Here is a 23285-nt window from a genome sequence, read left to right on the forward strand (position 1 = left end):
AGGGTGTTTAGAGACAGTTAAAGTGGAACAACAATTTGAGCAAACAATTTCAAGTTTCATTCACTGTCGCTGGACACCCTGTAAGGTCTTACCAAATATGGGGCTTGTCCTGAAAAGTACTCAGATTATGTAACAGATAATGTTGAATGTTACGTACAAACCTGCTAATATGGCTTAATTCAAGATTGAACAGTGTTATATCCATTTTCCGGAAAATGGATATTTCTTCGGACACATGACGTTAATTAAGATACGCCCAAAAACGTCCCGAGGTAATATTCTATTCAACAAGGTACTATGTAAGAAAAAAGTTAAAAATATTTATTAGTAAAGACTGTAATTTAATACTTTTCTCCTTTTGCACACGTTCTTGTCCCACTTTGATTGTCTCTAGCCACCCTGTATGGTCTTATTGGTCATGGGGTTGCGTTAAAAATTATGTAACCGATAATATTGGATCTAAAATGACACGTAAAAAGCTGCTGCTAACTTAATTCCAGCTTGAGCACTGTAATGTCGTCTTTTTCGAAAAAATCAATATTTCTTGAGACATGGGACGTTAATTGGGAAACGCCCAAAAACGTCCCGAGATATTGACCAAAATAACACTTCCTTATGTTAAAACAGAAAAAAAAAGAAAAGTTTTTGGTCAATTGGGAACTACTTGAAAATTTCACTTTTTTGTACGCACTTCTTTCACACCCTGTATGGCAGTTAAAGTGCATTAAAGCAAAAGTTTTTTACATTAGTAAAAAACCAATAAATCAAGCCCAATGACAGTCCAAACCGCATTAAAATCTGTTGATTCGTTTCGAAATGGCGAGGTTTTAAAAATAACCCAAAAAAATCACTGTCCCGGTTGACGTGGCGAGCAGTTTAGTTCTGCGATTTACACAAATGCTACACATGTAGTCTTACCATAAAAGTATCCATTTCCATTTCATAATCAAAATTGCTTTACAAAATTGGTTTAATAAAAAGGATCGTGTTTCTTAGCAAACCTTAACACCATACTAGAAATAAAAATCAGTACGTTTTGCAGCCAGATTCCATATCCGGGCCATTGATACACTTCCGGCTTTAGTATAAAATCGTTTACCAGAATATAGAAAGCGGCTATCAAGCATCCAAAACTAATCATCAACCATACGAAAAGGTATGATCTGGCAAATCCTGGTGTAAAGCAGCCTTGTTGGTACGTGAAACTGTCGTAGAAGTAATGGGCTGGAACCACGTTGGTGAAGAAGAACGCTGCGGTACCGACTATTCCTGGAGCGTAGTAGGTTTGTCGTTTTTCCATTTCATCATGGACGTCCGCATCTGCTATTACCCACCAACCGGTGAAAAAAAGCAGGCTGGATACTGCCGATACTATAAGATTTTTTTGGAGGTTTGTTAGGCCTATTTGGGATCTGGAGATGCCGTACATTGTCTACTTAGTTAAGCGAAAAATTTTGTAGTTGCAGTACCAAAATACTGACGGAAAATTTAACCTTTGATTGGCAGATGAAGTACAGAAAGGTTAGCAATAACAATGTATTTTTTAGTAGATTTTTTAAAACTATTTCTAGAAACTAGGCAAGTAGTTAAGTTTGCGAAATTTAATAATTTCTATGCGCTTGTAAGGGTTGCCTACTTTAAAATTGTTCCTATTTCTAAAAGTTTACTATCTAATGGCAAAGTACAAACATTTTTTCTATGTATAAGTGAAAAACAAACAATCATATGGTATTATTTTAGGAGAAACATCAAACATACTGTTACGATTTCCCCGTGGGTTTACACAAAGTCAATTTAACTCAACAATTAATAAATTTATTTACACTTTAAAACACTTCGTACAATAATTAACTCAGCTATTAAAAACACTACTACAATTCCACAACTATTCCACTATTTTAACTTTACCGCGTTCCCAAATTCACTATTACACTACTCGCCGTCGTCGACACCGCTTCTTTTATATTCGCAAACCACGTTCTAGAATGACCGCGAAACGCTTCGCAATTTGCTTCGAATATTCAAGATGCTTCCAGGTGTCGCTTCCTAAGTGTGGCCTACTTTAACACGCGCCCGGCCAGATATTGCGGCGCATCGGTTTCATCGAGTATCGAGCATAGTAGGCCCAAACCGTAACACTGCCCCCCTCTTAAAGCTGATCGTCCCGATCCGCTTCATCTAATCCCTGTCTGTCCAGATGGACAATTTTCATCTTGCCTTTGGGGCTGCGTTGGACTCTGTATGCGACGTCGTTTAACCTTTTTACCACATTGTAAGGTCCCTCCCAGTGTCGTTGCCATCTTTGACTTAATCCTTTGCTCCTCCTGGGTTGAAACATCCACACAGCATCACCTTCCTTATAACTGCCACCAGTTGGTCTGTGGTCCAGTGTCATCTTCATACGGTCGTTGTTTGGTTTCATCTTCTCTCTCTCAAGTTCCCGAATTGTGATGGATCCCTTCTGTAATGAACACTGGTCGCACCGTTTACACCATTCCTCAACGTCCTTTCTGAAGTTAATCCAGTAAAATCGATCTCTTATTCTAGCCAAAGTCTGGTTTACTCCAAAGTGTCCTCCTCCGCGACTGTCATGTAGTTCTCGCAGCACATTCTCTTTGCAGGAATTGGGCACTATTGTTTGGTAAACAAAGCGTTTTCCGTCTGGACTTTCCCATTTGCGAGTAATTAAGTCATCTCGCAGTCGAAGCGAATTCCACTGCAACCAGTAACCCCTTACTGTTGGTCCATATCTGGAAATCTGTTGCCAATCCGGTTTCAAATCCTTCTCCAACCATCTTCTGATTACTTTCAAATCAGAGTCTGAGCGCTGTCCTTTTATTATGCCTTCCTTAGAAACGCTGCTCTTCATTCTTTTTGTAGCCTCTTTATTTGTCACCTTTGCGATTTGACCAATCCTCCAACCATTATGAATTTGTCCTTTCCGATACCTTAAGTCACTATCAAAAGCCCGACGATCCTCTACATATCGCGGTAAATGTCCTTCCGGGTTCTTCATTTCCTGTTCGTGGTTACGCCAGTTCTGCGGGGTCGCTAAACGAGACAGCTGTCTGCAATTCCAGCGAGAATGTCCTTTACGTCCACAATTATAACACGTAATGTTTCTTTTAGCAGAGGAGTTCCGGTGATTTGTTCTGATGTCCTGATTTCGTCGGCACTGTGGGTTTGGAGAACAAGACCGTTGTCTGCAATTCCTTCTATAGTGTCCTTTGCGTCCACATCGATAACATTCCACTCTAGTGATCGGACGTGATCGTTCTAACTGTGTGGACTGACCATTTCCTAATGCTGCCATTTGTTGCACTAATTGTCCGAACATTGATTTAATTTCATCTATTAATGTAGCAACATGATCGGCTGGCGGTACTCTTTCCTCTTGAATAGTCTCTGGCTGAAAGTCATTGCACGCAGCTTCAACTTCCAGCGCTCGAACCAGTAATTCGCTGTTGTTGCTCCCTTTGAACATCTTCAGCCATTTCTTTACCTCCAGATCTCGAATCCCATCTACAAAATACTGTGCCACAAGTTCTTCTTGGATTTCATCCGGGACGGCTGGGTAAGCCAGATGCACAAGGCGACGAATTTCGGTTTCAAACTCTTCTAGATTTTCACCAGTTTTCTGCTGTCTTGCCATTAATTGCGTTCGATACAGTCCTTTCTTATATTGATCCCCATAACGACGTTCTAATGCAGCTACTAATGCTTCATAGTTGCTTCGTTGGGCGATAGGCAGAGTCTGTAACAGCTCCAATGCAGGTCCTCGTAATGCCACTATTAGTGCTACAGCCATTTCCTCGTTACTCCATCCATTTGCATTTGCAGCGGCCTCAAATTGGAGTTGGTACATTGCCCATGAAGTTTGACTTTTGAATATTTCCGGTACAGTTACACTGTTGTAGTTAATGTTAAGCTGAAATTACGGGCTATATTTTGACGTTTGAACGAAATTTCTAGCTGTCATAGTAACTAAGGCCGCATTTGTTTTCACGCTCTATGAGGCGAGCAGAGCGTTTTTGACGTAACAATGACGTATTCTGACAGGTGGTCAAATTATGGTTTTGCTAAATTATGTCATCGTGATGTCAAAAACGCTCTGCTCGCTCCATGGAGTTGAAAATAAATGCGACTTAAGTTAGCACGTGTCAAATAAAGACACGTGTCATATTTAAGGAAACAGAAGAAAAGTGGCAGTTTGAATGAAACGGAGAAAGAGACAATTAAAGAAGATATAGGGAAAGAGCCATGTCAGTTAACGAGAAAAAACAAGATAGATAAAGAATTTGAAGAGAAAAACAAAATAATTTAAAAATCGGTGGAGTCGAGTATGTATACAGGGTGTCCCGATTTAGAGTGTTTTGACAGGAAAACCCCATTTTCCGGATAGATAGGAAAAAACTATTATACATGTCTAGAGGTCGATTTTTGAAAAAAGATGACTGGCAAACACCGTATTTCGATATCTTGTCAGTTTGTTGCGCTAGATGGCGTTCTTAAAATTTGGCCCATTTTGAAAACTCCTCACAACTTTTTTGTTTATCAAAATATCGAAGTGAAACACAAACATTCTTAAGGCACTTTTTTGATGTGATTCCAGTGGCGTGCTTAGCGCTTTTTTGACATCAGCTGTCAAAAGTCACGTTTATTTATTTCTTGTTTCTATGACAACACTTGAATACTTAAAATTACTGCGTTTTTAACTTTGGAATTAAAGTTTCAGTTTTTTTCTTTATTTTTTTTTTAATTATTTTCTACCATAAATTTAAAAATTAGTTCTTTAGTCGTTAGTTACTTTAATGTGTGTGAAAATCGAGGTGAAAATATTTATAAAGTAATTTATTATTGGGTCTATTTCTGTAACTCATTGCAACTTCATATTTCAGTTATTTGTAGGAATAACTATAGACATACTTACATCGTAGTAAATGTTTAAAAATAGACATTTTTTTAAAATTATATTTGATTATTACTTCCATTTAAAATAAAAAAGTTATGTCAATTATTGAGAAAACGGAAGACAGCAGCAAAAAACTAAGCACGCCACTGGAATCACGTTGAAAAAGTGCCTCAAAAATGTTTTTGCTTTACTTCGATATTTTCATAAACAAAAAAGTTGTGAAGAGTTTTCAAAATGAGCGAAATTCGAAAAACGCCATCTAGCGCCGCAAACTGACAAGATATTGAAATACGGTTTTCGTCATTAATCTTTTTTGACAGTTGGGGCATGTTGGGGTTTATGAGGAACGCACTATACTTCATATCTATTATTCTATCAAAATCTGTGGAAGAAATAGTTTTGTATCGAAGTTTGTCATGCGCAACAGCGCAATAGTGTTCTAGTGTAGTTTTCTCAGTTATTATTGGTAGGTATGTTTCTGCAGCATCCCATGATTAAGTTCCGACTGTTGACGCATGCTCTATGCGCTTATCATCATGGGCATCATTTTTAAATGAAAGAAATTGTAGAAAAGTGGCAGTTTAAAATAAACGAAGAGAGATAAAGAGTGATGAAATGTAACAAAACCCAGGAATAACCTATTTTGAGTCAAAATCTTTGACTATGGAAATCGAATCAACGGATCTGGCAACGCTGAGTAAACGTAAACACAACATTTGGACATAACCTAGAAAAAAACTCCTAAACTTTTTTTACGGAAATTGATATGAATATTTTTAACTTTCACTTAAAATTCCCATTATTACGACCGGTTGTATTGCTCAAGGTATCGAAAATGGCACAAAGTAAGTTCGAATATGTCCGGACTTTCGAAGAAGAAGACAACTTGCTCCCAAACTGTTGGATTGTAGTCCGCATTGATGGAAAGTCTTTTCACAAATTCTCAAACAAGCACAGTTTTCACAAACCCAACGATTCTAGAGCGTTAAATTTGATGAACCGTGCGGCCAGCACAGTGTTGAACGACTACAAAGACATCTTAATTGCCTATGGACAAAGTGATGAGTATTCTTTTGTGCTGCGTAAAGACACTAGTTTGTACAAAAGGAGAAAGAGTAAAATTATGACCTACATAAACAGTTTATTCACATCGAGTTATGTATATTTTTGGTCACATTATTTCAATGATGTACTACTGAAATATCCACCTTCTTTTGACTCTCGAGTGGTTTTGTATCCAACTGATCAAAACTTAAGGGATTACTTAAGTTGGAGACAGGCTGACTGTCATATAAATAACCTCTACAATACTACATTTTGGGCTTTGGTGTTGAAAGGTGGTTTGAGTAATACTGAAGCTGAAGCAAGACTCAGTGGCACACTGTCAAGTGATAAAAATGAAATATTATTTAAGGAGTTTAATACAAATTATAATAATGAGCCTCTAATGTATAAAAAAGGCACTACATTGGTGAGGAAAAAAGTGAAGCATCCAGTTTCAAAAAAACATAAAATTGTGGTGATACCTTTACATGAAGACCTTATTCAGGATGACTTTTGGACTAGAAACAGTGAAATATTAAGTATTAAAGGAACTAGTTCATATGATTTTGATAATAATAGTGATATTTCTGACTTAGTTTTAAAGCAATTGAATATTCAGGAGGATTGTAAAGAAGAAAAACAGCACAGTAATGTTATTTGAAGAATTAAATTTAATTTTAATTTAACCTTTTTACTAAAATGTGTTGTTTCCCTCATTTTATTCGGCGGTGATATCCCTAGTGCATTTAATTTTTCCGGAAAAATTCAGAAAAACGAGTCTCTCTCGCTCATGCTATTTGTTAAAAGAAATTACTTAGAAACGAGTATTCCAATTTTTCCACAGGAAAAATTAGATGCTGTGAGGGATATTTGGTAAGATTATTTCCTGAGTTAAATAAACATTTTATTTTAATTAAAACAATAAGAACAATAATTAATAAGAACAATAACTTTCAAGCTAGAAAGGGTAACACTATTCTTTATGTTGTTGTGAGGAGTGTGCAATTTTTTCGATTTTTTTTCTGGAAAAACTGCTGACAGCTAAGTTGACAAGTGATTTTTCCACTTAAAATTTACATTTGTTATACTAATTCTTGATAGCAATTGGTCAAAATTGATAGGAAGGAAATAATCACAGAAAAAAAATTGGTGCAGACATTGAGAACACAAAATTTAATGAGCAGTTAACCAATACAAAGTAAAAGTCTACTACAACTCAAGTAAGAAAAAACAAGTTGTCTTTAGACATTATCACAAGATTTATTAATAAATGAATTCTATGCGCGAAGACAGATGACCTAGATTATTGATAAGAATATCCAGGAGGTGGTTGATTTTGCCCCAATTGTGATGGGTCCTCTATAGGGGGTAACTGAGGCTGAAACTGTTCAGCACTCAGTCTGGTAAATAGAATTCCTACGCCTTCAATTAATGCCAAAAGAACACCTCCTACAGAAAATCATTACATAAAAACTACCACTAGTAAAGTAATTGTTATACATACCAATAAATGCACTACCAGCCATAGCTGGGAGCCCATTTCTGGCTGCTAAAATTCCTCCCGTAGCAGCACCACTAATAATAGAATTCCAGGGGTCTTCTTTCTTGCGTACATGAATCAGGGCACAATCTATAGTAGAAAACATACCACCCCAAACTGCAAAATTCCCAGCAATAATAGGCGACCTCTGTTTTATAGCAGCAAGAGAGCCAATCTGCATTAAAATAATCAAATTAATTTAAACTTTTACACAATAAAAGAAAAAGTTTACCAATCTCCTGTTAATTCCTGATGGAGCATTTCTGAAACCTTTTATACTTTGAAAGACACCACCTCCAATAAGGCCCATAGTAAAGGCGCCCCCACAGTCATCCACAATCCTCCAGGGGCAAGGTTCTCTTGTGTATTCTTCCATGTCTTAATTTTGAATTTATTTGCCAAAAGACAGATAACCTAAAAATCACCAAATACACAGACTTTTAATTTTAATATAGAAACTTTAAGGAAATCTTGAAGCTTACCTCTAAAATTGCATTTAAAGTGGTTTGATGTCCTGTGTTTCTGTAAACTCAAAAGTGGAAGAATTTTTTTTTCTTGCAGCTGAAATAATGTGCAAGCTGATGAAAAATTACACTTTAAAACACTCTTATTGGTAAGTACGTAGGAAGTTTGAAAATGTCTTTATTTAAGTGTTATAGTGTATTATTAGTTATGTTTAAACATTTTTCAATTCTTATGTAAAAGTTTCACAATTTTTCTACAAACATGAGGATGAGGGGTGAAGGTTGTCTGTCAAAAGTCAAAAGAAAAAGAAAGACATTGGTAGACGTATTTTGGCGTCAGTGTTTACTATGCCTGTCTCGTTTTAACTCATTCTGATAAAAAAAGATGGTCTATTTTACTACAGCTTAAAACTCAGGATAATAGTTAATACTAATACTGCCGCCAAAATACGCTATTAGTATTATTTATTGATATCTTAAATTAATAAAGTAATTAGATCAGCCAGGATCCATTTCAGAAACACCTCACAAACACAGTTGACAGTTGTCTTAGCACTTGTCACTCTTGTCAGACAATTTTAAAAGTTCTAACCTAAAAATTTATCCAGTTTTTCTCCAAATATTGAAATTTTTCAAATTTATAATTAAAAGTAAACAAATCAAAGCATTTAGCTGTTGTATTAAATGGAATAAGCTTAATTATGGGGGTTAACAAGTTAAGTTCCAGTTTGAATCGATTCTTCAAAAACAAATCAGTTAGGTTTGGATTGCCCTTTCTCATTTTGATGGTTGGTGGCTCATTTGGATTAAAAGAATTTACTAAATTAAGGTAAATGTGTTCCCCTTTATTTTTTTACCAATGTAGAGTTATTTTTATTATTAAAAGTTTATTATTGTTACTGAAAAAGTAATCTCAATGTTAGTAGAACTTATGAATACTACATAACATGAAGTGGAATTTTGTATTATAGATATCAATTCAGAAACGTTTCACCTATACTAACACCAGAAGAAGCCAAGAAACATGGGATAGAAATGAAGCGTCCCGGAGAGGTAACCCTAGAAAGTGAATATAAGAAAATTCAAAGTATGGACATTGACAATTGGGTGCAAGTACGCGGTCCAAGGCCTTGGGAAGAAAACACTCAAAATCAAAAATCGTAGCAATGGTTACATGTAAGAATTTGTTCTATGTATAGTATTTACTAGTCAAAGTTATAAGTACATTTTATTAGTAGCAATACAAAAGAGACTGTTTTGTAAAAATATTGTTACTTTCCAAAGACTTATTTGACAAACATCCTTTCTTATACTCACTCCCATACATCCTACATGCAATCTGTATGATTTAAATGTTTTTGGAAATCATTTATTTGTTCAACCAAACAGTGCAACCACCAACAGTGTACCAATCTACATTCCTAATGTCATGAACTAATCCACTTATAAACAAAAGGCTTAATTTTGTAAACAAATATTCTTGTTATTTGTGGTTTTTATGTTATTGTCATTAACCAAGAAGCAAGTTTGGAATAAAAGTTATTCACCATACAAAGCACAACTTAGTTGGAAAAAATATTGCAATGCTATTTCTTGGATTAAAATGCAATGCCTCATGCTCAAGAAAACTTTAAATAAAATCTCAGTCACAGAAGAAAAACCACCAAAGATCTGTTGTTTTATTTTATGTTGTATTAGTAATTACTATAATTTACAGCTCCTGAAGCAATGGTCAGGTAATGGTGAACAATGGTCTTGTAAAAATTAACACAGAAAAACAAAGAGTTATGCCCGGTCCACATTAAACCGCCAAAGGAGAAACAAAACAGAAATTTTATGTTTTTCAACAATTCTGCAACAAAGTTGGAACATTTCAGCAACTTTTTTGTGGCGCCTCTGTTTTGTCCCCTTATTCCCCAACAATTTTGAGTCCCCTCGCTTGTCGGTAAACATCAAAGGGTTTTTGTTTGCTTTATCCTGGATTCAGTGGGGACCCAGAAACAAAACTTGGGTGTTATAGAAATAGAATTTCTAAAATTCGTATCTTTCTTCTGTATCGCTGGTCCAACTAATTGTAACAAACTTTCAAAATCCTAGACATTTGTGAATAATTGATAAAACTAGAACGTATCTCGCCTGATAAACCAATGTCGTCTTCAGGGATATCTCTAATCAAATTTTCGACTTCCTGACTCGTTCGTTTGCGCAAAGCGGGTCTCACCCAAAAATGTCTTCTTTTCTTCTTCAAATTTAACAAAATATAATAATAACCAACCATTAATACGAAATCTTCGGCTTCTTCAGCACGAAAACGGTAACGAAACATGCTACAGTGTGGACTGCAAAGACAAAACTGAAACATGGAATGTTTGTTGCTGTTTTGTTTTTAATAAATGGTCTGCAATGTGGACTTTGTTTCAAAAATGTTTTGTTGCATAAAAGTTTTAAAAAAGTTTTGTTTTCTGTTTTTGTTTTGTCTCTTTAATGTGGACCCGGCATTAAAATTAAGAAAAGTTTCCAATTGGTGAAAAGTTAAATATTCTGTGATATTTACAATTTTTATTTTTGCAGCCAAAATTTGGTACTATTATTATTATACTGTGGAGGCATTTTGTACTTTTTGAAACATTTAGTTGAAAGCCATTTCTCAGTAGAGATAAATATCTGGAACAAATTAGTGCTCCAAGTTTGTTAATGTTAAGAGCATTTTCTTTAAATTTTGTTTGCATTTTGTACTAACCAATAATAAAATTTAGCTATTATACTTCTTTTAAGTTTATCAACACATATTCTTGGAGATGCAAATGATATAAAATGTCAGATAAGGAGGACAATCTTAAAACAAAATGATTTGTGTAGCAAAAATGTGTTTTAGAAAAACAACTAAATAGAATGAAAAAAAAACATTGATTAATTGGGGACTATTATTAAAATTTTTATTTACTGCCACAGGGTTTTTTTCTCACACTGTGGCAGTTATAGTGCATTAACCTTAACGTTTTTTTTGTCAGCAAAATGCCAATTAATCAAGCTTCATGATGGTTCAAACTGCATCAAAATCTGTTTCATTTCAAAATGGCGAGGTTTTAAAAATGACACAAAGATTTCACTTTTCCGGTTGCCATGGCAGTATTTATTTTACTTTTAATACAACATCAAAACATAAAATTAAATAATATATAATCCAAATTCCATCGCTGCCAGAATTATATACAAATAAAAAGTTAAATAATTAAAACAACCAATTATTATAAATATTATCTAAATAAGTACATAAAAAAAATACAAAACTGTATACAAACATATCCAATCTCTGATTGGCACTTTACAGTCTAATGGCAGTTCTAAATGCTAATTGCTTGAGTTTTATATACAATAACCACTCTATTATCAAAAAAGCTGTATAGAATGTTAATATAAAAAATGTCATGTGTGGAGCATTAGTTTCTTATCTAGTTTTATATAGAAAAACAATATAAAGAATCGAAATAAAGGTTGTGTTGTTGTGGTATAAGTTTACCAAGCTTTGATTCGAGCCCTCCTCAGGGCTGATACCACAATAACACCACATCTCCTTTCCAATTAGTCGGACAAGACTACTTTTTTTATAAATAATTTAATGTGAAATTTGAGTATTTCTGAGAGAACCTTTTGTAAATTTACGCTTTGCTCGAACTTGAGTGAGAATATTTTAAATTATTTGACTCAATGAGCATTGAAGCGTCGCTCATCATCCTGGCGTTACTTCTGACTAGGAAAAGTAGGTGGCATTCTTCATATACGGTCAGTTGCACTCTGGTGCAGACTAAACCATGAAGAACAGTAGCGCGTTGCAAGTCCAACCATCTAGAAATTATACACATTCTTAAAAAAACTAATAATTTTAATTCCTAAAAGCGTCTAAAATTACTTCAAATGTTAGGCTAAGAGGATGTCAAAAAAATTCCAAGTGAAAGAAACATTTCAGTGATCAGCAAGCTAAACACTACTTTCCACGGTGCTGAGATTTACGCAAATGCTGCACGTGTGGACTTAGCATTAAAGAGAGTTACACATGCATAGATTTACTTGCGCCAATAGAAACTGGTGTGCCAGTAAATTCAATTTTGCACGTGTAAACATCAACTTGCATGCAAGTTGAATCTTTGAGTGCATTTAGCCTTGCTTGCAGCCAATCGATAGTTCACATCTGAATTGACATTAATGACAGTTGAGGTACAGTAATAAAATTTTATAAAACCAGTAAAATAGTTGTGGGTTTGTGTCTGTTCAAAATTAATCATCTTTTGTTGGTTTACGTTTTTTTTTGCTTCTCTAGCAATAGAGTAGTTGCACTTAAAATTTACATTGAAATTTTCATAAGCCTCTAAAAACTAAGATTGACAAAATCAAAGAAGTATTCTGCTGTACAAGCATAAAAATTTCAAATCTACCCATATGAAATCAATTATAAGAAGCGCAAATAATCATTAGGAATGCTAGCGACAATGATGAAAAAAACTTTGAAATGACATGTGTCAATAATGTTACTTCCTTGATCACTAATTAAACAGTCTGAATGATATTTTGTGATTAAATGTCAAAAAATTGCGTCATATCCACTATGTCAAATTTTTCCATTTTTGTCTATCCCATTGATTTGTAACGGTTTTATTTTCTTAAAAAATAACAGTGTAATTCTTACAGTATTTATTATCATTTTTATGAGAACTTTGGATTAGTTTTGTTTTCACTGTGACATTCAAATTCCAACTTGGCTTAAGCTAGCTTAAAATACACTGGTGCAATCGGCCATTGGAAACATGGATTCTAATCACACCGACCAATAAACTACTCTTATTTACTATCAAAAACCAGACTTACCTTTGTAGAGTAAGTTCCCTTTCTCTAACTGTAGTACCTAAAGAAACATCTGTAGGTCCCCAAAGACTGAACTCAAGAACGGCCTTCACTTGCGTTAGCGAGACTGATCTTTCGTTACTCAGAAGGGACTGTATCAGACTTGTGGTCTTGGAATTCGGTTGTAGCAAAGATATGGCTTTGGACGCGCACATGCACAACGTTCCGTACTTTTCCTCGGGACTTGTCAAAGTTGTCAGTTCAGATGGTAGAGAACTGTGTAGAATTACATTCTAAAGTTTGACAATTAAAAGGATTAAGGTGCAGGTTACCCTTGAATGATTGATAATCTGTGATGAGCTTCCCTGTCCATTTCCTTGGTCAATATAAAACTGTTCAAGCTTAACGGCAATTCTTCAATCCCTTGGGCTTGCAACATCTTCAAAGCGTTAACCAGTTGAAGCATTATGAAGAATCCATCCTTCCAGGTTTCTTCTTGGTTTGTGTTGGTTTTTAAGTGTTCACTGTATGATTGTATGGTGTGAACTTGAAGCCAAGGCAAGATAGAAATTGTGGCTGCAATAACGTCATCATTAACTCAAACTCAATGAGAGTTACAACAATATAAACACCTTGAATTTGCTTTTTGTTCTGTTTCTCATTTGGACAATATTCACACGGAACTAGATCGCTAAAATCAGTCACTGAATGTAAGTTGAACGTTCCTAGATTTAAGGCACTTGAAGTGCTGATACCCGTGTTGAACATGAGGGTAACGTGTTGGGCGCCCCACAATGCTTGATGAAAGGTTTTCGAGCCTACATTGACTGGTGGGCTACCAGTTTTAAGGGAAAAGTCCATTAAACGAAGATTGGAACACATTTTTAATCCTCGAAGCGCCGGTTGTATGTATACAGTTTGCTGAATCTATAAGTTTGATAATAGTAACAGTGAAAGTAGTCCAGTTTTTTTCCTAAATTGGAACATACATTTTCAAGAACTTGAGCCAGGGCTTCGTGATTGGCTACAATTACGGCACCGTAGTTATCTTCCAGATTTTTGTGAACGATGCTTCGTCCTTTCCGCGATCGAAGTTTGTGGGTGCGACCGTTTTGAATCCAATCATGGTCATCTTCAGTCACCTATTACATTACACACACATTATAACAAATGGTTATTGATATCACCTTGTTAACAAACCTCAGTTTCGCTCCCGTAAAAACTGTACGGGGCGTATATTTCCGATTCCGTCTCACTTCCGCAATAAGTAAGCGACATACTTCTAGGAATATTTCCGTACTTGAAATATTCGCCGGATACGTCGACTGAGCTTTCAGATCTACAGAATATTTCATGATGTATCACTTCCAGAAACGTATAACTTCAATTTTACCTTTTATTCAGCCTAGCATTCTTCGTTTTAGGACTATTTTTGCCGCTAGAATCGCTACTTGGACTGCTAGATCGGTTTCCTGACCCATTCACGTAATCGTAAACATTTTCTGAGGATTTCAATCTGCCATTTCCAATCGACTCGTAATGGTTCTTTTTCTGATTCATTTGTTTCTGTTGCTGTGCCTCCCTTTCTCTCATGCTAGCAGTTCGGACCGGTTTATTTGGAACAATAGAAGATCTGAAATGTCAATTATTGGTATACAGAAACCTACAAAAACAGACTGCATGTGCAGAAAGTTAGATGATGACGATATGGTCATTTGTCCTGCTTTGGACCTTACATAGTGTTGCAAACAACAAGAAGGCCGCAAAAAATAATGTTTAATTATGTTCCTACCTGACTTCCCCAATATTAGCGTAAACCGTCTCAGACTTTGGTTTTCCATTGCCAGTGCTCGAATTTGAGCTGCTTCGAGACAGAGCTTTCTGTTTATTGAGAATTTCGGTGCTCTTGGGAGGTGGTGGACAACTGACTGGAGGCTTCCAGTTGTCATAGTTCCTTGGAGGTGGAGGCGGTTTGTTTGCTTTTGTGCTTGACCTGAAAATAGTTAAAATTACACCTTTGGACCAGCAAAAACCACTAAGAATACCGTTCAGTATTAGGACAAATTGAATTGTCAATTTGGTCCGGTTTGGCCACCACTTCCACTTTGGATCCGTTAAGTTCGCTGGGATGTACAATCACTAGCCGCGGTCTAGGTTTAGGCGTTTCGTGTATATCTTCAGTGATTAGGGTATCACCAGCCAAACGTGGTAGTTCTTTGCTCGATCCCATCCTTAAGAACTTGCGAAGTGAGAATCGTCCTTTCGGTTTTCGTTTCTCATCAGTGGATACCTTGAATTAGATTATTGTTTTATGGTCAACTTGATATGAAATCACTGAAATGTTAACGTGATGCAAAATTCCTGCTCTTTTGGATGTTAATATAATTACTGTCTTCACAGCGTGATGAGAGGACGGTATGTAGCAACTTCTCATGTTTTGTCTTACAGTCTTACTTAACGAGCGATAGTTATACTCGATTTGATAATTTGCACTTCAATTCGTTAAATTAATCCTATATATGAGATCATAAAGAAAACATTACGCTTTTTTTTGCGTACTTACCAGATTGTCACTAGAAATTGACAAACTCTTCCTTGGAATAGGAGAAGGAGTGGCATAATCACTTTCTGTACTAGCTGGAGGAGTCCCAGTGGCCACATAAATTTTGGGTGTGCAAGAACTCGCCCTTTCGTTTCTCCCCCTTTTCTCCTTCTCTCGAACTACCGGCGAATCTCCATTAGACATAACTGTAGAATTCCGGGTAAATAATGGTGGACTAGGCTGCTTGATGTCTTCAGTAGGTATGATTTCTTCTGGAGGTTGTGGCGCTCTTCTCTTATTCATCCTGCATTTTAGATACCACTCAACATTGCTAAAAGTGTCTTAATAGTATATAATTACCTAGGGTCGCTTTCAACAGAGTCTTGCTTAGAGAGTGGGTCTTTGACGAACGTGGTTAATGGTAGGGTTTGGTAGACTTGGTTGATGTTTGGTGAAGCCACTGGTTTACGGATTAGCACTGTAGCTGGTTTAACTGGAATTTTAGGTTTTTCGTATAAAGGAGGGTGATAGGAAGTGGTATTACCGGTAGAATTGATGCCGTTTGCTTGGGGATGTAAGAAGGATGCCTGGTTTTCTAGCGTTGGCGGTGGGGTTAGTGGTAGTGCTGGTAGCTCTACTGATTTGGGGTCTTCCCTCCCATCAGGTTTTCCTGCTTGTTCCCGACTTTGAGCTAGCAGTTCTTCATTTGGTTGCTCAGATTTGCTTTCTTCACTTCGCTCATTTGCAATAAAGTCTGCAGTCGAATTGATTGTGCTTGGAAGACTTTGGTCACTTTCACTTAGTGAGTTAACTACTTCTTTATTGTTGTTTTTGTCGTTCAGTTCTTCTGGTTGCTTTCTTTCCATTGGTGCAGATAATCTTGTGTTTTTAGAGTTTAGCAGCTCAATTCTTGCAGTGGAAGTTTGATAGAGAATAGGTTTTTCTAGATCTCTACTTTTCAAAGCTGGAGTTCTGGTTAAGGTGGTTTTTCGCTCCGACTTGTTGGTAACTTCTGACTCTACTTTTTTGCTTATATTTTCTTTATTGTTAATATCGTAAGAGGACTCTTCGGTTTCTCTTACAGGAATTTTGCGTCTTCCAAGTATAGAGTTGTTGCTTTTCTCTAACGTTTCAGATATTTCATCAAGTAAAGATTTCTCTTCTTTGTCTACAGTTGCTACATTGTCACTTCCGTTCTTGCTGCTGTAGACACTTAAAACGTTACTGTTTTTAGTGTCTTTAGGTTGAGCTTTAGTGTCGTTGCCGTTAGTGGTTGCAACGCTGGAATACCGGCTGTTTACATACTTTCGAGGACCACCACTTTCTTCACCAAATGGCGTTACGGTTACCAAAAGGGTTTGCTTTTTACCTTCGGAGTTTACGACAGGTTTACCAAGCATTAAGTGTGCGTAGCTCTTCTTTTCTTCAATCACATCACCCAAGGAGACAGTGTTAAAATTTGTGTTTTCTTTAGTCAGTCTTCGAATTTCCTTGATGTGATCTTCTTCATCCGAATCGGTTAGAAGATCATCAATGTCATTATCCTCAGAATCGTACGTCACTTCTTCAATCACTTCTTCTTCAGACAACCAGGATTCACCTCCATAACCTGCAATGTTTGTAGTATGTAGTTAAAAGCAAGATAAATTTATAAGCGAAAAGATATGTTACGCTAGTTCTTTGGTTATTATTACTTTTACTTACTATTACTATTATGGGATCATTCAAAATGTGTTGCTATTCTTGTCTAATTTGAGTAGCAAAGATATGTAACATTAGAAAAGTTATGTAGGAGTATGTTCGATGTTTAAGAAGGTTGAGAGGAGTTACTCATTTATTTTCTTTGGTTGAGTTTTTGTCTCACCACACCAAAAAGGCTCATAGAGGAGACAAAAATCCCAACTAACGAAAATAAATTGAATAAAACACTGGTCATATGTTTTCACTAATAAAACTCCATCTTGAGCTACTTACCTATGAATTGTGTTAATTCTTGAGTAAACTTAACATTCAGTTTTGTTTTGGGCTTTTTAGGATCTCTGATTATTCCTGATATTGCGCTACTCGAAACTAACGTCACAAGCTTGGGTTTTGGTGGTGCAGCATGTTCATCTTTGGACTTGAAGCAATTCGAACAAAGTTCTTTCTTCCAGGCGTTTTGAACGAAGTTCTGGCAAATGGCTGACGACATCCTGGTTCAGGTAGATTTACGCTGCAAAAAAAATATACCAGCGTGAAGTTGGAGACATTAAAAGGTTAAACGTCAGTGTCAGGAAGAAGTTGAACTATGGCTGAAGGAGAATTTGGCGAGTCTCCAAGACCGTTTTTAACAGCGGAAGATCATCCATTTTACAAACCGCCTTCCGCTCATTTTATTGTGCCATTTGAGGTGCCGATAGTGGAAAAAAAGCTCACCTTTGAAGATGCTTCCAAGTGTTTAAATACCCTAGGCAAGGACGAGAGTGGCATCCGATACGCTTACTTAATGATTACCGCAACCGACAAGAAATTAACAGATGTGTCTGTGATACTAAACTTTAAGCACGTGTTGTTTTTAGATTTGAGTGGGAATTTGTTGAATCTGGAAGCATTGCAAGTTTTAGCTAATATGCCTTTTTTAATAATGCTGAAAGCTGACAGGAATAGGGTGGAATCGGCTGCATTGGACACAATTCCTTACCTACAAGTACGGGAACCTTCTAATTAGTTTGAATCTGTGATGATTTTGTAGGTGTTGAGTTTGAATGTAAATAAAATTGAAGAAACTTACGACATTTTACAACCAATGTTGGAGACTTTGAATCTGGAGTTTAACCAAATATTCACAGCACAATTTGATAACGAGAAACTACCAAAATTAAAAGAACTGGATCTTAAAGGCAATCATTTAATGGATCTGAACGGAGTTTACCCGCAAAGGTTTACTAAATCTACATTAATTCAAATCATAAAAAAGATATTGAATTTCAGCCTTGAAAGACTATTTGTAGCCCAAAATAAAATCACCAGACTGAACGACCTTAGCCAGCTCACTAACTTAACCACCCTACATTTGCGAGATAACAACATTCGGAAACTGAACGGTTTCACACAGTTTCTGACCAAACTCACCTACCTAAACTTAAGAAGTAACAACATAATGAAGCTCAGGCAGTTTAGAAAATTGGCTTGTCTACCCAGTTTGGAAATATTGGTGTACACGGGCAATCCAATGGAAGGTAAAAAGCCCACAATTTTAGGCATACAGGGAGAAGGAGGGGTTGATGATACTGAAGTGGACGACGAAGAAGCGTTCGGTGAAGACGGACCGGATTTCAAGAAGCCTGGATTTGACCCCACTAGAATTGGCGTGTTAGTGCTGCTACCCAACTTGAAGGTATTTCTTTCCTACAGTGGGACGAATTTTTAAACAGTATTTACTGAACAGAAAATCAATAAAGAGTTAGTATCATTGCAAGAAAAAGACGAGGCTTTCCTAGTTAAAGATAAAAGACTGGATCAAATTATGGGTGAGGTGAGCAGTGACGAGGAGACTGAACCACCAACGACCACATACACAACAGACATTGGAGACTCTGAAGATGAAGGTGAAGAAATTGATACTTACGATCCCAGGATTGAGGAAGAAGATAACTAGAAATGTTACTATGTAGAATACAAAATAAATAAAATAAGTTTTAATCATGCTGGTTACCCTGAGAAAAATGCTTGGTCGAGTGTCTGTTGGAACCAATAGTAGAGGAGCTTTGATGTAAATACGTGTGAGAAATCTACTGCCAGTCTTAAGGTCAATAATTATTGTCAGGTGGCAAACCGGAAAATTTAACTACAAAGGTAGATACAACGCTAACCATGGGAATTTACGTTAATGAAACAATTGTGGACTCGGTGTCTGGTTTAGCACGAGTCCTAGGTCAAAGATTATAGTAGATTTCACGTTGTGTGGCTGAATACTTAATTTTGAGTAGTAATTTTATGTCATTAGCATCAAAATAGTTAAAGATGATGAACATTTTAATTCAAAAAAGCGGATTAACGAAAAGATATAGAAGGAAATGCTTGGAACACAATTTTTGATTTCGCAACTTTGAACTAGTTGGGAGGTTAACATTTCCAAAAGTCCCTGCCCGTATGCCCTTAAGCCATAAGGGTGAAGGGGTTTTGAAAGTCTCACTTTCCAGTTTTTTGTTTATATATCGGAAACTGAGTGTTCTACCGATATGATCACTTTATACATAATATAAGCTGATTAAATTTGCTACAAGTTTCACACAGTTAAGTTTTTTGATATCATTTATAGTTTTTGAGATATCCGCTCTTAAATGTCTGTAAGCCTGACAGACGCCACGCGATTTACCGCGACTTTCTAGAGCAGATATTTTGAAAACTACATACAAGATACTGAAAAACTTATTCAGCGTTCATTTTGTATAGAGTGGCCATGTCCGTATAGTGGCAACCCAGATTTCAAAAATACTACCTGGAATGGCGATTTATTGCATTTCTGGACTTTCCTTCATTTTCAAAAGAATTTATCACAGTTCTGAGTTGATTATGGAAAAAATTCTAAACGTCCTTCGATTTTATGGTAAATTTACTGGCTACACACCAAATTTCAGGGCCGTGACCCTCAGATTTCGTAAATATTGACTGAAATTGTGTTTCATTGTATTTTAACTGACAATCTTTCTTTTTTATGGTATTTATCACAGTTTGTTTATTGAAAAGTGCAACACGTCCCTGAATTTTAAGGTCAGCGAATATCTCGAAAACTAAAAAATGTCGATAAATGTGACTAAGTGAAACTTGTAGCTAGCAAATTTCATCAGCTTTTATGTTGTATAAAATGGTAATGTCGGTAGAACACATAGTTTCCGAAATATAAAAAAGCCCGAAAAAAGGGCTACAGCCGGGGACTTTTGATATTTTCATCTCCTAGCTAGTCCAAACAAACTTACGCAGTCAAAAATTGTGATTCAAGAACATATTTCCCTTTATGCTTTTTTTTGGGCTTGTTGCCTGGACTAATTTTGACAAATCCTATCTTAATGTTATCAACTCAAATATACAGCGTAATTTAATAAGGACTCTTTATATAGGGTCTACTAAGTGGCAATAAAGCCAATTTACTCTTTGTTATGGTGGTAGACGTAATAATTGATAAATTGAACACACCCAAAACCAATATTTAAAGTATTACAAGATCGACAAATCCAGGCAATTAATATCATTGTGGAATTTCCAATTTTTGCTCTATCAACAAGTTTGAAAAACAAAATAGGGTGTTTCCTGTATTTTTGTTTCGACTGTTTACGTTAGGTCATCAGTATAAAATGGAAATTAAAAATATTTCAAGTCAATAATAGTATATTTAACCAGTTTAGACAGAAGCTTTTATTAACCATATGTCAAGTTTAAATCCCGATGAGTGAAGCGACGAGGGATTTAAGACATAAGATTACATTATTAGATACATAATTTTTGATGGCCCTTTTATTGAAAATTTAAATCTCTCTTTGTCAAGTCAAGTATATTTCATATATCTTAATAGACAATGACATTATTATTTACCTAGGTCAATAATATTTCCTTTTTTGTTGTTTGTGCCAGACTAGAACTAGAGATTAGACTCTATTTTTGACCTAGGTCAACAATGACCATTAAGGTAGAGAAAACGAATTTCTCAAGTTACTAATCGGTCAAAAATGATATGTTTATCATGTTAGTAGTGGAAAAACTGAATTATTGTACCGGTGAACCAAATGAAAGGAATAAAGCCCAGCGTTGCCAAGTCAAAATATTTAATGGCAGTAGAATAATGAGTCAAAAAACGGTAGATAACGGTAGATCAAAATAAATTCATTCATTTTACATTATTATACAGGGTATCTTTTAATAGTTGTCAAACATTTTATTCATTGATTCTTGCTATAAAAACCGTACTTCAAAAATACAGATTTTTCATTTTTTCATTAATAATAGTTTTTTAAGTTTTGACATTAGTGACATTTATCACGTGGTTTTAAAGGATAATATAGCTAGGCAGTCATGTGCAAGAAGACGTTTCTAAACCCTGATTTTTGCAACTTTTGAGCATGGTTTGACAGTTTTGACGTTAGTGACAGTTGTCATGTGGTTGTAGAACACTATTTAGCTAGACGGTCACGTGACGATTGGCAAAATAACTGTCATAAATCTCAGAAACACATTTTATATGAAATACTGCAAGAAAACGTTTTTAAATCCTGATTTTTGCAACTTTTGAGCATGGTTTGACAGTTTTGACGTTAGTCACAGTTGTCATGTGATTGTAGAACACTATTTAGTTAGACGGTCACGTGACAATTGGCAAAATAAAAAATAAAGTAATTAAAAACGGTAGATTACATACAAAAAACAGGAGAACGGTAGAAGAACTACAAAAACGGTAGATATACCGTTTTAAAGGTAGACCTGGCAACATTGAATTAAAGCCTAGTGAATTGTAGGGTGATGGCAAATTAGTACTCTTAGCTCAAATTCTCGGTACATGCCAAATCAAAAGCCTCAAAGCTAAACTATGGAATTTACTAATATTTACTTACGTATTCAAGAAAAACATAATTAAAAAGTTCTTAAATCCTTAACCCTAGGACTAGCCCGTGTCTGCTTCCTCGTCTAGGAATATCTCTATATTTTTGTAGAGTAGCAGGTTATACAGGGTGTCTAAAAAGTCTGGAATATTGCAAATATCTCGAAAACTGCTGATTTTATTTTTCTCAAAATTTGCGTCTTGTTAAAGTAAATAACAGCGCATGACGTGAGGGTGAAATGAGGTTCGCAAGTATACAGGGTCAGTCACAAAGTATACCAACTTTCTTAATTCAAACCTAACACACTGTATATTACTTCAGATTTTAAGAGTACTCATAAAGGCCAATTCAACGATATACGATTTTTTTTTTTTAATTTTTTTTTTTTTTTTTTTGATTTTTTTTTTTTTGATTTTTTTTTTGTACCTACCTATAACAATGATATGTGTAACAATGAGAGCTAACGTCAATATAATGTTAAATTAATTGGCAAATTTTCCTAACTGTATAACAACTGTATAACTAACACACTGTATATTACTTCAGATTTTAAGAGTACTCATAAAGGCCAATTCAACGATATACGATTTTTTTTTTTTAATTATTTTTTTTTTTTTTTGATTTTTTTTTTGTACCTACCTATAACAATGATATGTGTAACAATGAGAGCTAACGTCAATATAATGTTAAATTAATTGGCAAATTTTCCTATTACTTAAAATGGTGTTTTTGAGTGAGAAGGATACTTAAGATTTCAGTCTTTTCCGTCTCACTCAAAAACACCATTTTAAGTAATAGGAAAATTTGCCAATAAATTTAACATTATATTGACGTTAGCTGTCATTGTTACACCTATCATTGTTATAGGTAGGTACAAAAAAAAAAAAAAAATATTAAAAAAAAAAAATTTGTATATCGTTGAATTGGCCTTTATGAGTACTCTTAAAATCTGAAGTAATATACAGTGTGTTAGGTTTGAATTAAGAAAGTTGGTATACTTTGTGACTGACCCTGTATACTTGCGAACCTCATTTCACCCTCACGTCATGCGCTGTTATTTACTTTAACAAGACGCAAATTTTGAGAAAAATAAAATCAGCAGTTTTCGAGATATTTGCAATATTCCAGACTTTTTAGACACCCTGTATAAGAGCCGGTATAGGGATAAATTAAGAAAATCAGTACAAAAGTACAGTGAAAATCCAAATCCTAAATAAAAGAGCTTCAAAAATAACTATTTAGAGCAGATCTAAATTGCTAACAGGTGTAAATGCTACTTTTGCAACTTTAACCAAGTTGGTATTATCTTAATATAGTGTTTGAAAAAAAAATGCAGTTTGAAGGTTAGATGCTACATCATTGGACACTGCTA

General features: G+C 35.4%; 6 protein-coding genes across 12 annotated transcripts in view; 3 read left to right on the top strand and 3 right to left on the bottom strand.

The window, feature by feature from the left end:
- Positions 1-967: 967 nt before the first annotated feature.
- On the bottom strand, positions 968-1579 carry LOC145724520 (transmembrane protein 50A-like). The gene has a single exon (XM_081972864.1). The coding sequence runs from the start codon at positions 1427-1429 to the stop codon at positions 971-973; it is 459 nt and encodes a 152-aa protein (XP_081828990.1). The 5' UTR covers positions 1430-1579; the 3' UTR covers positions 968-970.
- A 3695-nt stretch (positions 1580-5274) lies between these two features.
- Positions 5275-6642, top strand: THG (tRNA-histidine guanylyltransferase). Its single transcript, XM_081972849.1, has one exon. The coding sequence runs from the start codon at positions 5679-5681 to the stop codon at positions 6615-6617; it is 939 nt and encodes a 312-aa protein (XP_081828975.1). The 5' UTR covers positions 5275-5678; the 3' UTR covers positions 6618-6642.
- Positions 6643-7114: 472 nt separating this feature from the next.
- Tim17b (Translocase of the inner mitochondrial membrane 17b) lies at positions 7115-8259 on the bottom strand. Its single transcript, XM_081972863.1, has 4 exons — positions 7979-8259; positions 7729-7910; positions 7461-7671; positions 7115-7405 (listed from the first exon to the last, which is right to left on the bottom strand). The coding sequence occupies exons 2-4, from the start codon at positions 7870-7872 to the stop codon at positions 7260-7262; spliced, it is 501 nt and encodes a 166-aa protein (XP_081828989.1). The 5' UTR covers positions 7873-7910; positions 7979-8259; the 3' UTR covers positions 7115-7259.
- Positions 8260-8516: 257 nt separating this feature from the next.
- On the top strand, positions 8517-9226 carry l(3)neo43 (cytochrome c oxidase assembly protein COX16 homolog l(3)neo43). Its single transcript, XM_081972866.1, has 2 exons — positions 8517-8789; positions 8932-9226. Exons 1-2 carry the CDS (start codon positions 8662-8664, stop codon positions 9122-9124), a joined length of 321 nt encoding a protein of 106 aa, XP_081828992.1. The 5' UTR covers positions 8517-8661; the 3' UTR covers positions 9125-9226.
- Positions 9227-11064: 1838 nt separating this feature from the next.
- Positions 11065-23285, bottom strand: part of LOC145724509 (uncharacterized) — a 55450-nt gene continuing 43229 nt past the window's right edge. For 4 of the 6 annotated variants that reach the window (XM_081972831.1, XM_081972832.1, XM_081972833.1 and 1 more), the window contains 12 exons: positions 17316-17553; positions 15702-16950; positions 15363-15645; positions 14845-15089; positions 14592-14792; positions 14193-14432; positions 14000-14138; positions 13789-13941; positions 13432-13726; positions 13132-13375; positions 12824-13075; positions 11065-11806 (listed from right to left, as the gene is read on the bottom strand). In XM_081972831.1, the coding sequence (XP_081828957.1) occupies positions 11620-11806; positions 12824-13075; positions 13132-13375; positions 13432-13726; positions 13789-13941; positions 14000-14138; positions 14193-14432; positions 14592-14792; positions 14845-15089; positions 15363-15645; positions 15702-16950; positions 17316-17532 (3705 nt within the window). In that variant the 5' untranslated portion in view covers positions 17533-17553 and the 3' untranslated portion in view covers positions 11065-11619. The remainder of the gene's footprint in view (positions 11807-12823; positions 13076-13131; positions 13376-13431; positions 13727-13788; positions 13942-13999; positions 14139-14192; positions 14433-14591; positions 14793-14844; positions 15090-15362; positions 15646-15701; positions 16951-17315; positions 17554-23285) is intronic. The other 2 variants (XM_081972836.1, XM_081972835.1) reach the window with 2 other exon arrangements.
- Positions 17614-19025, top strand: LOC145724513 (leucine-rich repeat-containing protein 23-like). Of its 2 annotated transcripts, XM_081972847.1 has the most exons (5): positions 17614-17791; positions 17900-18027; positions 18073-18260; positions 18312-18717; positions 18769-19025. In XM_081972847.1, exons 1-5 carry the CDS (start codon positions 17629-17631, stop codon positions 18976-18978), a joined length of 1095 nt encoding a protein of 364 aa, XP_081828973.1. In that variant the 5' UTR covers positions 17614-17628; the 3' UTR covers positions 18979-19025. The 2 variants fall into 2 exon arrangements, with proteins under 2 accessions (XP_081828973.1, XP_081828972.1); XM_081972846.1 differs by having other exon boundaries at positions 17614-18027.

The sequence above is a fragment of the Ips typographus genome, linkage group LG2 (assembly GCF_016097725.1).
Source record: "Ips typographus isolate SLU linkage group LG2, UJ_Ityp_2.0, whole genome shotgun sequence".
Classification (NCBI taxonomy): Eukaryota; Metazoa; Arthropoda; class Insecta; order Coleoptera; family Curculionidae; genus Ips; species Ips typographus.